The 16,509-nt window shown below is 39.4% G+C and overlaps 1 protein-coding gene across 10 annotated transcripts in view; it reads left to right on the top strand.

The window, feature by feature from the left end:
• The window catches only part of LOC117073243 (putative RNA-binding protein Luc7-like 2), a 68,672-nt gene extending 53,227 nt beyond the window's left edge, over positions 1-15,445 (top strand). For 8 of the 10 annotated variants that reach the window (XM_033193866.1, XM_033193865.1, XM_033193859.1 and 5 more), the window contains 4 exons: positions 827-918; positions 3,791-3,820; positions 9,299-9,490; positions 13,888-15,175. In XM_033193866.1, coding sequence (XP_033049757.1) covers positions 827-918; positions 3,791-3,820; positions 9,299-9,490; positions 13,888-14,065 — 492 coding nt within the window. In that variant the 3' untranslated portion in view covers positions 14,066-15,175. Of the gene's footprint in view, positions 1-826; positions 919-3,790; positions 3,821-9,298; positions 9,491-13,887 lie in introns of all 10 variants that reach the window. The other 2 variants (XM_033193863.1, XM_033193857.1) reach the window with 2 other exon arrangements.
• The last annotated feature ends 1,064 nt before the right edge of the window (positions 15,446-16,509 follow it).

Here is a 16,509-nt window from a genome sequence, read left to right as displayed (position 1 = left end):
GCTGAGGCAGGAGAATCGCTTGAACTCGGGAGGTGGAGGTTGCAGGTTGCAGTGAGCTGGGATTGTGCCCCTGCACTCCAATCTGGGCGACAGAGCGAGACTCTGTCTCAAAAAAAAAAAAAGAAAGAAATCATGGAGCTGGGTATGGTGGCTCATGCCTGTAATCCCAGCACTTTGGGATGCCAAGGTGGCTGGATCACTTGAGGCCAGGAGTTGGAGACCAGCCCAGGCAACATGGTGAAACCCCGTCTCCACTAAAAAATATTAATACAAAAATTAGCTGGGTGTGGTAACGCACGCCTGTAATCCCAGCTCCTCAGGTGGCTGCGGCTGGCAGGTGGAGGTTGCAGTGAGCTGAGATGGTGCTACTGCACTCCAGTCTGGGCAACAGAGTAAGACTGTCTCTAAAACAAAAATAATAGTAAGATCATAGGCCGGTCTCAGTGGCTCGCACCTGTTAATTCCAGCACTTTGGGAGGCTGAGGTGGGAGGATCACTTGAGCCCAGGAGTTGTAGACCAATCTGGGCAACATAGCCAGATTTTGTCTCTATTTTAAAATAATTTGTTTTCATTAAAAAAAAAAAAAAAATAGAAATCATGGAGAAAAGTGAAATTTTACACATTTTCCACGAAGTGGGGAAATATGATGGAAAGAAGACTTGTAAGCCTAATGATTATTTCTGGCAATAATTCAAATTGAATTGTTATTAAACAGATTTTGACAGCAGTTATACTATATTAGAAACCAGATAATGTAAAGTTTAGGATAAAGCTGATTAAGAATGGACTCAGTAAATATGCTCCTCATTTATTACCATTTTTAAGAGAGTCGTAGCTGAGAAGCAGGAGAAAAGAAACCAGGAACGGCTGAAACGAAGAGAAGAAAGAGAGAGAGAAGAAAGGGAGAAGCTGAGGAGGTATGGAGTAATGGGCCAAGTAATTGAAGTTGAATCTCTGGTTCGAAAAAGAGATATAATTGATTTTAAATTTTAGATGGTGATAAATCTGTTATGGGATGTGGGAAACTTCTGCTTACTTTAAAAAATATTACTGTGCGAATTATATAAATGTTTAATTATACAAGTATCATAACTCTTGGCCATGTAACGGAATGTGGTTTCCTTTAAAATGTGTGGAAGAGTGAATAAAGAATGCTTCATATCTTGTAATTATAACAAAATCCTTTTCTAGCCCTTTGATTTTTCATATTGGGCTAGATTTGCACCAGGTTAGCATAGAATTATTTTTTTATGATGTATTTTGTGAATAAAAGGTTTAAGGGTGGTTGTTTCATTGAAGGGTTTTTTTTACATTGATATTTGGTTCGTTATTTCCTCAATTCTAGGAGCCGTAAACTGTTAAGAAGTCTATTAGTAATACCTCAACGTATATAATTCCTCTTACATTGGTATTCATTAATTGATAAAATCTTATAATTCTTAGTATTTGGAATGTCTAAACATTCTTCTGAGTCACTTTTACGCATTGGCAGCTAAAGTCACATAGCATCATGGTAGCAACATTTTTTTGTAACTCATTTTTATAACTTTTTCAGCAGCTTTAGGATGGACAGTTATATCACAAAGGATTTGCCTGTAGTCCTAATTTATAGTGTTCCCTGAATCATATTACATTTAAATGTCTGAAAGTTAAATACCTTCTCTTCAGAGTTAGCAGATGTACTTAAGCTAATTAAAACCCTTTGTAGTACTAGGTTATGCTCACTTCCTTCAATCTTTGAGCATATAATACTCAGTATATTTCTTTTTTTTTTTTTTTTTGTTTTGAGACGGAGTCTTGCTCTGCCACCCAGGCTGGAGTGCAGTGGCTGGATCTCAGCTCACTGCAAGCTCCGCCTCCCGGGTTTTACGCCATTCTCCTGCCTCAGCCTCCCGAGTAGCTGGGACTACAGGCGCCCGCCTCGTCGCCCGGCTAGTTTTTTTTTTTTTTGTATTTTTTTTAAGTAGAGACAGAGTTTCACCGTATTAGCCAGGATGGTCTCGATCTCCTGACCTCGTGATCCGCCCGTCTCGGCCTCCCAAAGTGCTGGGATTACAGGCTTGAGCCACCGCGCCCAGCCAATACTCAGTATATTTCAAGAAGTTTAAACAGAATTTATGTTACATGGCTTATAATCAGGTAATCTTTTTGCACCATAATGACAGTGAAACAAAACTACATGTCTATATGGTCCTTTTTCAAGGGAAGTGATGTCAGTCCTCTATTGAGAGAGAGAGTTCTTCATTTACCATAAAGTTTACCTCAGAGCTTTTATCTACTTGTTCTTTTGTGTACACTAAGTCCTTACGGGAATGTTGCCCACTATTCTAATATATAAGTGGAATTTTCAGTAATATTGGGAATCTCATTTTAAGATTCAATTGAAGTGACAGTAACATGGAACAAAATTTCTTTGCAGGACTACATTTTCACATTTGTAGATGATGAAAAAGTATATCACATCTTACTCCTTTGCCAAATGGCAAGTTTCTTTTGACAGTGATTATACAATGCAAATTTCAGAAATGTTAAAATAAGTTGTTGAATCTGAGCTTAAAGAAATATGGACGTATGGAAGATGAGGAAATTAGAAACTAGTATAAAATTATACAAGATGGGATAAACGAAAAAAATCATAATCATTTACTGGGTGCTTATTGTATGCCAGGCACTGTAGTAAGGAATTTGTCCATATTCATCTAATCTTGATAAACCCCACCCCCACTTCACCCCGGTAAAATTTGTATTAGTATCCCTCTTTTGCTAGTGACAGAGACTAAGCTGAGAGAGGATATATAACTTACTCAGGTCACACAGACAGTGAATTGTAGAACCAGAAATAAAACTCATCTGGCTGATCTCAAAGCCATGCTTTCAACAATGCTATGTATCATCCAAAAAAAATAATCCCTGTGGTGTTCTAACCATAATATTCACTTTACATTTTATTGAGTGTTAACTGTGTGCTAGGAAATGTGACAAGTGCCTTATGTAGAGTATCTCATTTCATTTGAAGAAACATGTTGTAAAATTGAACTAGGTGTTCTAGACATTATAGTATGAGGTTGTAGCTCCAAGAGTATATAGATCTCAGACCATAGAATTTCACTCTTCCCAGAAGGGAAAAAAGAAATGACAGATATAAAATAATTTTTTCCAAGCAGTTAAGTGGTTTCTGAAAAATTAGCAAGTTGTGATATATAGGTTGAGCATCCCAAATCCAAAAAATCAAATCCAGTGAGCCTCAAAATCTGAAACTTATTGAGTGCTGACAGCATTTAAAGGAGGTGCTTATTAGAGCATTTCAGGTTTTGGTTTCTGGATTTAGGGATGCTGAACTAGTGAATTATAATGCAGACACTTCAAATTTTGAAAAAAATTCGGCCGCCTGTAATCCCAGCACTTTGGAAGGCCAAGGTGGTAGGATCATTTGCATCCAGGAGTTCAAGACCACCCTGGGCAACAAAAAATGTAAAAATTTTAAAAATACAGAAAAAATCCAAAATACTTCTGATCCTTAGCGTTTCAGAGGAGTACTCAACCCGTACTGTGTTTTAATCTCCTAGGAGCATATTCTTTAAGAGCCAAGTATTCTGAGTTAAGCAAACCCTGCAAGGTGAAGAAATCTGCCGCGTTTGTGGTGTATTTTGGAAAATTTTATGTGCATAGGTACATGCCTTGTATTTATAAAATTAATGTAAACATTAGAAATCAGGAAGAATATAATGTAACATTATACTGTTTTCTTATTTATAGCCACTTTTCTAAAAATACATACTCTTTTTTTAGGTCCCGATCACACAGCAAGAATCCGAAAAGGTAGGTGTATTACATAAGACAAGTATAAGTAGTGAAGTTGTCTTTTTCAAAGGTAAACAGATTAAATGGTCCTTTAAAAAAATTTCTTTTTGGGCCGGGCGCGGTGGCTCAAGCCTGTAATCCCAGCACTTTGGGAGGCCGAGGCGGGCGGATCACGAGGTCAGGAGATCAAGACCATCCTGGCTAACATGGTGAAACCCCGTCTCTACTAAAAAATACAAAAAACTAGCCGGGCGAGGTGGCGGGCGCCTGTAGTCCCAGCTACTCGGGAGGCTGAGGCAGGAGAATGACGTGAACCCGGGAGGCGGAGCTTGCCATGAGCTGAGATCCGGCCACTGCACTCCAGCCCGGGCCACAGAGCGAGACTCCGTCTCAAAAAAAAAAAAAAAAAAAAAAAATTTCTTTTTGGCAGGGCATGGTGATGCACGATTGTAATCCCAGCTACTCAGGAGGCTGAGGCAGGAGAATTGCTTGAAGCTGGGTGGCAGAGATTGCAGTGAGCCAAGATTGCATCACTGCAATCCAGCCTGGGCAACAGAGCGGGACTCTTTAAAAAAAAAAAATTTAAATCGTTTAGATGCTCAGAGTAGAGATGTAAAAGGATTAATTTTTTAAAAATCGATTTGGGTGGTACATTTAGGAAACATGTTCTAAGAGGTTGTAGCTGTTGAAAACATAAGTAGGTTAATAGTTGGAGAAAATTTTGATTGATAGGTTAAGCAAAACCAAAATGTTTAGTATACCCTGCAGTCTTGACTTTATGTGAGTTTATTACCCATTCCTTTATACAGTGATCACAGAAAGCTTTCTGAGGCATTTGCAGCCTTAAAGAGCAAGACAATACTTTATTTTGACTTTCAGCATTAATATTTGGGGTTTGAAGCCTTTCTTTATCGTTTTTGCTAGTTGGTGACACATTTTGTCTGAGAAAGGCAGGGAAATGTGTTGTACTTCATTCTTTCTCAATTCTTCACTTGCCACTCTCATTCTAGTCGTTGAGCTTTTCTTCATGGATCCAATCCCACCTAGAATGCCCTTTCTCAGTCTTTTCCAAATTCAACTATTCCTCTTGTTCACATCACGTCTTCTTTTAGAAATCTTCTGAGTTCTCAGCTCTAGAGACTATTTCCCAAGAACTTTTCCCTAAAAAGTAGAGAATTTGTTGTTATGAAGGAAAAACCTGGCTGAGCGCAGTGTCTCACGCTTATAATCCCAGCGCTTTGGGAGGCTGAGGCAGGCAGATCACCTGAAGTGAAGAGTTAGAGACCAGCCTGGCCAACATGGCGAAACTCTATCTCTACTAAAAATACAGAAATTAGCTGGATGTGGTGGCAGGTCCCTGTAATCCCAGCTACTTGAGAGGCTGAGGCAGGAGAATCATTTGAACCCAGGAGGTGGAGGTTACAGTACACGGAGATTGTGCCACTGCATTCCAGCCTGGGTGACAGTGAGACTGTCTCAAAAAAAGAAAAGAAAAACCAAAAAACTTATGGTTCTGTTAGCTAAATCTTTCAATGGTGTTTCTGCCTAAAACACTGAAAAACTAAAGAACAATAATAAGTGGGGCCTGTTGTGTCCGTTAATTTCTATTATTGGTGAATTTCTCTGATCTAGCATAAGTAGAAACATTAAACTGTGATACTGTTCTTGTTTACTGTTTGATTAATATAAGCTGGTCCCTTTGTTGAAAACATGAAGTATTGCACATAGAACATCTTTAGATATTTGGGCCAGATATTTAATTTCTCCTCCTCTAGTCCTGTTACCTAGATAGTACGTTTGCCTTGTAACTGGGCTCCTTACTTCTCTGTGCTTGCCCACTCCCCTTCTTCACCTCATTCTATTTTTCACACATCAGCCAGGATAAGCCCTTTAAAAAAATGAAATATGTCACGTCAGCCCTCTGACTCTCCAAAGGTTTTTCATCTCATTCATAAGAGAAGTTAACATCTTTACCAAAGCTTTTACATAGGGTGACGGTGTGGTCTGGGGTGTCTAATCTTTTGGCTTCCCTGGGCCACACATCAGATACACTAATGATAACTGATGAGCTGAAAAAAAAAATTGCAAAGAAATCTCATAATATATTTTAAGAAAGTTTACAAATTTGTGTTGGGCTGTATTCCAAGCCATCCTGGGCAGCATGCGGCTTGGAGGCTGCAGGTTGGACAAGCTTGGCATAGCCCAAACTGCCCTGGGATAGTTCTGGTTTATGTCTTTTATCTCAGAATATGTATTAATAGCTTCTCATTACACTCAGTAACTTATTCAGAGCCTTCTAGTTTGAATGATGAAGTATCTGGTCATCCTGCCTGTAAGACCCTGATGTTACTTCCTTTTGCTCACTTCATTCCAGCCACACTGGTCTTTTCCTTCGACATGCTGAGCTTTTTCCCACCTCAGGGACTTTGCATCTGTGTTCCCTCAGCCTGAAACACTCCTCTCTGAGATGGCTGATTCACTTGTTGCCTTTCTTCTTTCAGCTTTGCTTCAGTGCCACCCTATCAGAAAAGCCTTCCCTGCTTATTCTGTATAAATAGTTCCACTCTTTTCTCTTTCTCCACCCAACGTAATACCTCTTTTAATTTTTTTTGAGATGGAGTCTTGCTCTGTCACCCAGGCTGAAGTGCAGTGGTGCAATGCCAGCTCACTGCAACCTCCGCCTCCCAGGTTCAAGTGATTTTCCTGCCTTAGGCTCCCAAGTAGCTAGGATTACAGGCACGCACCACCATGCCCTGCTAGGTTTTTTTTTTTTTTTTTTGGATTTTTAGTGTAGAGGGGGTTTCACCATGTTGACCAGGCTGGTCTTGAACTCCTGACCTCAAGTGATCCGCCTGCCTCAGCCTTCCAAAGTGCTGGGATTACAGGCATGAGTCACCGTGTCCAGCAATAGATTTTTTTTTTTTTTAACCACCTGACATACCTTTATTTACTGCCTACAAACCTGTATATCCCTTTCTATAGTATAAGCACTAAGTTTAGTTCAGTAACTTTATTTTGCTTCTCAACCTCCCGTAGTACCTAGAACAGTGCAAAAATACCTAGTGAATATTTTTTGGATGAAAAAATTACCTAGAATTTTTTAAAAGATGAATAAAGTTACACATTGGAAGAAAAAGCATTCATAATAACTCAAAATGAGTAGTTAAACGAAATATAATTTGATAAAACTTATATTGAAAGAGTTTTATATCTTTTCCCTCTGCTTCCTTTTGGAATTATTTCATCTGTGGAAATACGTTTTGTTTTTGTTTTAGTTTTGTTTTGTTTTTGAGACAGGGTCTCACTCTGTCCTGACTAGCTGGGGCCACAGGCATGTTCCACCATGTCCAGCTAATTTTTAAAAATTTATTGTAGATATGGAGTCTCCCTATGTTGCCCAGGCTGGTCTTGAACTCCTTCCGTTTAAAGATTAAGCAATCCTCCCATTGTGGTCTCCCAAAGTGCTGGGATTACAGACACAAGCTACTGTACCCAGCCAGAAATACTCCTTTTAAGAGTGGCTAAAACTACATCCATGTCATGTACCTTTGTTTGACTATAATGTTGATATAAGCTGAATACTTTTAAGCATTGTCTATAACCATCAGTTGAACATAAACTGTATTTGTAAACTATCTCCTATGTATAATATGATTTTGAACTTGCTGTATCAAATTATGAGCAAACCTCACATTCTTTTTTTTTTTTTTTTTTTTTTTGAGACGGAGTCTCGCTCTGTCGCCCAGGCTGGAGTGCAGTGGCCGGATCTCAGCTCACTGCAAGCTCCGCCTCCCGGGTTGACGCCATTCTCCTGCCTCAGCCTCCCGAGGAGCTGGGACTACAGGCGCCCACCACCTCGCCCGGCTAGTTTTTTTGTATTTTTTAGTAGAGACGGGGTTTCACCGTGTTAGTCAGGATGGTCTCGATCTCCTGACCTCGTGATCCGCCCGTCTCGGCCTCCCAAAGTGCTGGGATTACAGGCTTGAGCCACCGCGCCCGGCCGCAAACCTCACATTCTTAAAGTGACTTAAATTTAACAGTTTTATTGAGGTATTAAAAATGATTTACTCTGAAGTCAGTGATTTTTTAGCAAATTGAAAGCTGTGCACTATCACCATAATCCAGTTGAGAACATTTCCATCATAAAGTGACTCTTCTAACAAAGTTGAATGCCTTTGTTTCCCCTTGTTTTCTGTCAAATGTTTATGTCCTCTGCATGCCATTTCCACCCTCACCACGTACCCCTACCGACCCCACAAGTCAGTTTGTGACCTGGTGGAGGCTATAAAAGTGTCTTACCTTGTGGGTTTCTTTTCAAAAAATGTTTTTATTTTGCCAGCACCTTGATCGTAGATCTTCTGGGTTTTCAGAATGTTTTTCGTTTCTCTATTTCTGTATATTCATTAGAAATACATTTTGTTGTTGCAGTCTGAGTCAAGTTTTCAAAAATGATTTTCACAAGTTTTCTTTCTCCCAAACTCTTTGCTCCTTGAATAGAGAACTGTCTTACTGTGTTTTGTCTTACTCTCTATTGCCCAGCCTGGAATGCAGTGGTGTGAACACAGCTCACTGTAGCCTTGACTTCCCAGGCTTGGGTGATCATCCTGCCTTAGCCTCCCAAAGTGCTGGGATTAAAGGCGTGAGCTACCACCCCTGGCCCTTACTCTGTTTTGATTACACTGTGACTAGGCATGCATATTGTGGGCATTAAAAACGTATTTCTATGGTTATCTCACCTTTCTAATTGAGAGAGAGAGTAATTTATCCTGACGTATGCTTCGTCATCTCTTCTCTTCCCTTCTATCCAGGTCTGTCAGGTACATATTTAATTTCTAGAGAATACAAAAAATGTTCAGGATATTTAAGTGCAATTAAATTCATAACGTATCTAGATAATATAGTCCCTGGCATATAGTAGTGGTTCGAAAGTTGTTTTCACTTGAAAAACTATTTCTGATATAAATTTATACATTACTGATTGATCTCTGAGAATTATCAGTGTCTTGTTTTTGTTTTTGAGACAGAATTTCACTCTGTTGCCCAGGCTGGACTGCAGCAGTATGATCACAGGTCATTGCAGCAGCCTTGACATCCCTGGCTCAAGTGATCCTCCCACCTCAGCTTCCTGAGTAGCTGGAACTACAGGCACGTGCCTCTGTGCCCAGCTAATTTTTGTATGTTTTATAGAGAGAGAGTTTTGCCATGTTGCCTAGGCTGGTCTCAAAATCCTGAGCTCAAGCGATCCTCCTGCCTCAGACTCCCAAAGGGTTGGGATTACAGATGTGAGCCACGGTGCCTGGCTGAGAATTACTAAGTTTTACTTTGAATTCTAGTATGTAGTTATTAACACCAGCAATTTAGTGTAGATTTAGCTGACTTGGAATCTAATTGACATTAAGACTACTGAAAAAAAGTTTTTCTTTAAAGAAAAGGCTTTAATAAATGAGAAATGTAGTAATTACAAAGGTAAAAACAAAATCTAATCTTGTCTGGTAGATCCAGGTCCAGAGAGCATCGCAGACATCGATCTCGCTCCATGTCACGTGAACGCAAGAGGAGAACTCGATCCAAATCTCGGGAGAAACGCCATCGCCACAGGTCCCGCTCCAGCAGCCGTAGCCGCAGCCGTAGCCACCAGAGAAGTCGGCACAGTTCTAGAGATAGGAGCAGAGAACGATCCAAGAGGAGGTATTGATGTGTCAATCAGAGGATATGGAGCTCCCTTAATGTTTTAGAGTTGTTTATGTTTACTTATGTTACTTATGTTTAGAGTTCAGATTATTGGTTTGAAACTTTTGCATCTGGTAATATGTACACATTTGTGTGTGGGTGTACAACATTTTTCTGTGATTATATGGGTAGTTTTGAAAGAATATACTTATGAGCCAGAGCAAGAAATTGGAACCAATACATGCAGAGGTTATTGCTTTTCTCTGCTTAGTGTGTCTTGGAAAAAAGTTCTTTACAGGTAAATAATTTTAAATACCAATGCCCTTAGTATGGATCAGCAAATTAGGGGCTCTGAGAAGTCCTTTCATTAAAAGAGTTGTTTAGCTTTGATTTATTGTTTTCTAAACTTATTTGAGCTGGGATGCTTTTTCAGAGCAGACACATTCTAGTGTATTCTGGTTTTATCTGCACTATAGATATGTATTGTTACATACCTTTAGCTTGGCATGGCAGACTCATAATCTTAAGGAAGTTCCAAGACTTCCTTGGTTTAATGAGAACATTCAAAAGGTGCAGGCATAGGGTAAGGTATGTTTGAGGACTTGAATATCTATTAAGAATAGACAAAGGATTATAATGTGGTAGAAGAGTTTAGCATTCAGTCTGTATAGATCAAGCTCTCAAAACTTCTCAGGTCACATGATGGCCCTTAAACCAGGTAATTTCTGTGTAATGTAAGCCATGTTTAAAATTGCTTTTTTCTTGACAACTATTCAAAAGTATATGTATGATAAACATTTTTTGAGTGCCTAGTACCTACTAGTCTTACATATTCTGTGGATTACTCCACATAAAATCTATAATAAAATCCGCAGAAAGCTGTTAAAATCTTTCCTTTTTTTGACTCAACTTTCCAGTCCCTGAAATCACTCACAAGCTGAGTTTGTTAATAGGCTCTCAATATTTTATTTCTTATATTCTGGCCTTGTTTTTAGTAGTCCTTAAGGTGATTTTAATAATAATTATATATGTTTTACCGTAGTAGACTTAGTAAAACATAAGAAAGACATATAACATAGTTGAACAACTTTAAGTTGCTCTAAGAAGTTTCCTATGTGAGGCCGGGCACAGTGGCTCGTGTTTATAATCCCAGCACTTTGGGAGACCGAGATGGGCATATCACTTGAGATCAGGAGCTCAAGACCAGCCTGGCCAACCAACCCCGTCTCTACTAAAATACAGACATTAGCTGGGCATGGTGGCGCATGCCTGTAATCCCAGCTACTCAGGAGGCTGAGGAAGGAGAATCGCTTGAACCTGAAGGTGGAGGTTGCAGTGAGCCAGGATCACACCATTGCACTCCAGCCTGGGTGACAGAGCGAGACTCCGTCTCTCAAAAAAAAAAAAAAAAAGTTTCCTATGTGAGTTAGAACACAGGATCTACATCTTTGACAATAATTAGACTGGCATAAGACTGCCACGTGTTATAAAGTGCTGAACTGCATATCATAAGAGTAAATGATCTGAGAGTTCAGATGAGGCAAATAGCAAAGTAATCAAAAATGGCTTCAGGTAGTTGATACAATTTAAACAGGTAGAATCAGCTAGGAAATAGAGTGAATATCCTAGGCAAATGCAGAGAATGAGCAGGGAGTTTGTAAAGGACAGAGTGATTTGTAGGCCTCTTATCTCACGCTCTTGAAACTGATTTTGGGGGTCCACCCTCAGTGCAGTGTTCAGAAATAAGCATTTTAAAAGAAGTTACCTGTCTTATCTGCACAATGAATTTTCAGAATTATCCTGCTAGGTGATGGAAGGTTTAGACATTTTCTTGTGTCAATCTGCCCAATTGTCATTGTTGTTGCTGAACTCTTAAATGTCTTTATTGGTGGTGGGTATGGGAAGGATGGGTGTGAAGTCCCCTCATCTGAGATTGTGTTATTTTAGTCCCTGATGCTTCCTGCGTTTATGAAGTTGTATAGGAATTTTTCCACCATACATGATACATGATCATATCTAAGATGTCAGCATGTTCATAAGGAGGATTATTTTTGTAAAACTATTAAAAGTTTTGCTTTTCTCGAGCACTTTCTCATCTTTGAATTGAAATTATTCTCTTCTAAAGCATCATTCTTTGTTTTTACTAAAAATTATCAGATGATTATTGTTAAAACCTACTTGGTATTTCATACAACATCAAGTTATCGCTACATATTTGGGTTTAATTTTTCAAGGTAAAAGTTCTTATTGAAAGCCTTTTATGTTTTGCTGTTCTCCTTTCCCTACTGTAGAATACTGGTCTCTGATATAAGTAGATTGTCTTTGTGACCTCTTCCTGGCAATAGTACCCCGTGTAAATGAGGACCATTTGCATTTTTCTTTTTGCTGTGTTCAAACATGTTTAGTGCAGACTCCAAAGTCAGATTACTTGGGTTCATTGGTTTAGGCTAAGTAATTTATTTTTTTGAGACGAGAGTCTCTCTCTCTCACCCAGGCTGGAGGGCAGTGGCGCGTTCTTGGCTCGTTGCAACCTCTGCCTCCCGGGTTCAAGCGATTCTCCTGCCTCAGCCTCCCAAGTAGCTGGGATTACAGGCCCAGGCCAGCACACCTGGCTAATTTTTGTATTTTTGGTAGAGACAGGGTTTCACCATGTTGGCCAGGCTGGTCTCGAACTCCCGACCTCAGGTGATCCACCCGCCTTGGCCTCCCAAAGTGCTGGGATTACAGGCGTGAGCCACCATGTCCTGCCTTGGCTAAGTAATTTAACTATCTCAACTGTCTTTCCCCATCTACTAAGTGGAGATAGTAAGAATACCTGCTTTAAGATTATTGGTAGTTTGAATAAAATAGTATATGGAAACCGCTTATGTGTGGGACATAATAGTTGATAATCATAGTTTTTCAGTTATTATTACTGATCTCTGGGACTGTTTAGCAGCTGGTGTCTTTTTAGGTATCATTTTTACCATCTCTTTTCATATTTTATTCCAACAAAGGCTATGGATAGGACTAATGTAGACGTGGAATCACTAGACTTGGCACTGTGAATTTTTTTTTTTTTTTGAGATGGAGTGTCGCCCTGTCACCCAGGCTGGAGTGCCGTGATGTGATCTGTGCTCACTCACTGCAGCCTCCGCCTCCCAGGTTCAAGTGATTCTCCTGCCTCAGCCTCCCGAGTAACTGGGACTACAGGTGCACACCACCACACCCAGCTAATTTTTTGTATTTTAAGTAGAGGCGGGGTTTCACTATGTTGGCTAGGCTGGTCTCGAACTCCTGACCTCAAGTGATCAGCCCGCCTTGACCTCCCAAAGTGCTGGGATTACAGGTGTGAGCCACCGTGCCCAGTCTTTTTATATCATTTTAAAATTAAGTTTATTAAAACATTAAGTAGAATGTTCAAAGCTTACATTATTTTAGAACCTTTTTTTAACCCTCAACTCTATTTCTAAAACTGAACAGTCATATTTTTTATTTTCCTGAAAGTATTAATTATTCAGCTTCTTGGTAGTGCCTCAGATCCTAATTTTGAATATGGGTTGAGTGAGATAATTATGTAAAAGTACTGTGTCACCTGTAAAGAACCAAATAAATGTAATTTGTTGGATTTTAGATGTTGGAAGTATAGAAGATTCCATGTTTATTCTGATTCCATAATATGTTTGGTTTTCCTTCTGATTGTTGTTATTTACCTTTCTTATTGAAGTTGAGTATGAGAATGGAGAAGGTAGTAAACAGTTACGGCTAATCAAGATTTATTAGTGTGAGCATCTTTGTCTTTTTTTATTTCCCCTTGTTGGTTGAATAAGCTAACTCAGTATGAGTCGATTTTTAAAAGTGGTTATTTAAATTCATATTAATAATTGAGTAGTTCTCTTATCTAAGTCAGATGTTGGCAAACTGTTGCCGATAGGCCAGATCTGGCCGGCAGCCTGTACAACCAGCAAGCTATGGATGGTTTTTACATTCTAAAAAGAAAAGAACACTGCCACAAAGATTGCATGGACCTGCAGCACCCCAGATAGTCACCATCTGGCCCCTATTCTAAGCCATTTTAAAATTAAGACAATACCTTTCTTTCACTTTTTAAAGCTTTTATCTATGTATTAGTTTTTATATTGAAATACCTTTTATGAATTGGAGAAACTCTGTTGTCTCTGAGATAATGAGAGTAGCCTATAAGAAATTATTTTAGCCTTCTGACCCTCAGCTATTTGTTTTTCACCCGTCTTCTTGTTTTAATGCCCTTATCAGCTATGGTAGTGCTCAGTATTTGGTCAGAAAACTGACTCCTCTGTCATGGGTATATTCTTCTATATATCTTCAGCTATCAAGAGCTTAATATTTATCCTATTATTTAATTTGGGTTTTGGGGTTACCCAACATATTTTGCTCCTCAAATTAATATTTTTCAGATCCTCAAAAGAAAGATTCAGAGACCAAGACTTAGCATCATGTGACAGAGACAGGAGTTCAAGAGACAGATCACCTCGTGACAGAGATCGGAAAGATAAGAAGCGGTCCTATGAGAGTGCTAATGGCAGATCAGAAGACAGGAGGAGCTCTGAAGAGCGCGAAGCAGGGGAGATCTAACTAGCTGTGTATATTTCTTCAATCCTTAAGCTTCCTATGGAGTTACATACTATTGTTTAGTTCACAGCTGTTCAGGGTGACAGTGAGCAGATCCAGACACCAGATCCAGCTAGGCTAGATATACAGTATCTAACTTTATCTGAACTGAACCTGTTTTCCTTGATGATGCCTAAAACTACATCCATAGTTTCTGGTGAACCTGTAATACAGTTCTGAAAGTACAGTTTTATATAATAAGATGCTGATCTCTTTATTCTTTCAAGTAAGAGTGATAGTGAACAAATTGTGTTACTTGCCTTGGGATTTTTTGAACGTTTGTAAAATGCTGTCTTCCTAGTCCAAACAGCTGCAGCTTTGGGCATTTTTCTTTTTAATTCTTCTTCCTCTGACTTTGTATCCTTTAATACCTACACTCTCCAATTGTAAGAGAAAGGGGGCAGGGAAGCAATATGGCTTCCATTCTAAGGCTGTATTCCTGTCATGAATTACCAGCTGATTACAGTTCAGAGCATTGATCCTGGAATGTGTGCTGGAGAAATTTAAAATACTGGGGTTTGTTTAATGGTGCCTATTTAGAGTTGGAAGTTGAACAGCTGTTGCATTACATACTTTTGCTTTTTTATTGAAATTTTGAAATCAAACTTGTCTTGATTTTTCTGTTCTGTTGAATTGCTATGTTCAGGATGTTCTTGGGGGGTGGGGGCAGGGACTCTTTTCGTAATAAGCACTTGTTTTATTTTGTGTGTGTGGAGTATGAAGGCTACACCCTTATTGTAAAAAATAATAATAAAATGAAAGAAACAATCACCACCACCATTATTAAACTGTAACTTGTCTAGTAAATTGTCACTAGAACTATTTGCTGTGGGCATTTCCTCTATTCTGTTACGTCATTAACAGTGCCTTACTGTGCAAGGCACCAAAGGACATAATTATGTACTTGCAAAGATTCCAGATGAGCTGTTCACGTGGGCCCCTTGCTGACTATATTCCAGCCACTTCAGGGTTGTTTGTAATGACCATTAGAGAGAAGGACTGGACCTGCAGAAGAAACCGGGGTGTTTTTATTCTCATTCAACAAACCCAAATAAAAACAGTATATGTAACCAACATAATGAGACTAAGTTTCTGCATTGAAGAGGTGTATATCCACTAGTAACTTAAACTGTAATTGGCGGGTATCACTTGTGATTCTAGAAATTCTGAGGAAGAAAAATTCCTTAAGTAATGAAATTAGTATCTGTGGGTAAGGTCACCTTTCAAGAACTGTTAATGTCCTTCGTCCCCAAGTTTGACAGATTTGATGTCACAGGCATGTGGGCCTGTGTGAAGGTGGTGAGAGAATGGGAAACTAAGGCCATTCTAAGTGATACCAGATTACATTAAAAAAAAACAAAAAACAAAAAAAGCCTCATCAAGTTCCCAATTTACCAAGCTATGCCGCATTAACTGAGGGTTTTCTACTGGATTTGGTTCCACACATGCAATTTATATGACATTTAATCTGAGAGACCCATCTGCCTCAGTGGCCCATTTCCCTTCTTTTATTTTTGGTTGCTGAGAAATGTTTTGTATCTGCTTTGTTCCTGGTCGTCTGTGCTGTTCTAAATCCTTACAAGCACTTCGGATTTCATACATTGGGGTTTGGAGTAAAATCAAAAGGACTAACTGGTTGGTGTGAGAAAGAATGTCTGGGACCTGGCCCATTATAATAGTGTATCTGGACTTAGCTTTTGAACTCTAAAGCATATATACAGTTGGAATGGAACACTTGTAGAAGTAACACAGGTCTGTGTATCAATGGTTACTGCAGTTGTGGTTTCTAGGTGGTACAGGCTGCCCCAGCACGAACAGGGCATGAAGTGCACTGTCACTGTGGGGCTGCGTGCCACACCGGACCACTTCAGCTGCATGGCTCTTTACATGACTGATGCCACTGAATTAGAATAAAATCTCAGATCTTCATATATGAACACTTTCTCATACACAATTTTTGGTCTTTCTGTGTTGGTGACTGGTAGAAAGCATAACTAAGTATATCGTATTTGCAAAAAACTTTTGTTCCTCTGGGGAGTGTTTTGCTAGGTTTTTACCTTCAGTAAGGTTTCCCTCATTTTGCTGTCATCAAGTATTACCCTAAAGCTCCTTTGCTGAGCTTATCAATACCAACTAAAACTAAGGAAAAAAGCCTCCTTTAATAGGTACGTTTTTAAATTTATTTTATTTTATTTTTTTGAGATGGAGTTTCACTCTTGTTGCCCAGGCTGGGGTGCAATGGCGCAATCTCAGCTCACTGCAACCTCTGCCTCCTGGGTTCAACTGCCTCAGCCTCCCAAGTAGCTAGGATTACAGATGTGCACCACCACGCCTGGCTAATTTTTGTATTTTTAGTAGAGACAGGGTTTCACCATGTTGCCCAGGCTGGTCTCAAACTCCTGGCCTCA

Source organism: Trachypithecus francoisi, unplaced genomic scaffold, assembly GCF_009764315.1.
Source record: "Trachypithecus francoisi isolate TF-2019V2 unplaced genomic scaffold, Tfra_2.0 Lachesis_group4, whole genome shotgun sequence".
Classification (NCBI taxonomy): Eukaryota; Metazoa; Chordata; class Mammalia; order Primates; family Cercopithecidae; genus Trachypithecus; species Trachypithecus francoisi.
Note: the sequence above shows the minus strand (reverse complement) of the source record. Positions and strands in the feature narration are given on the sequence as shown.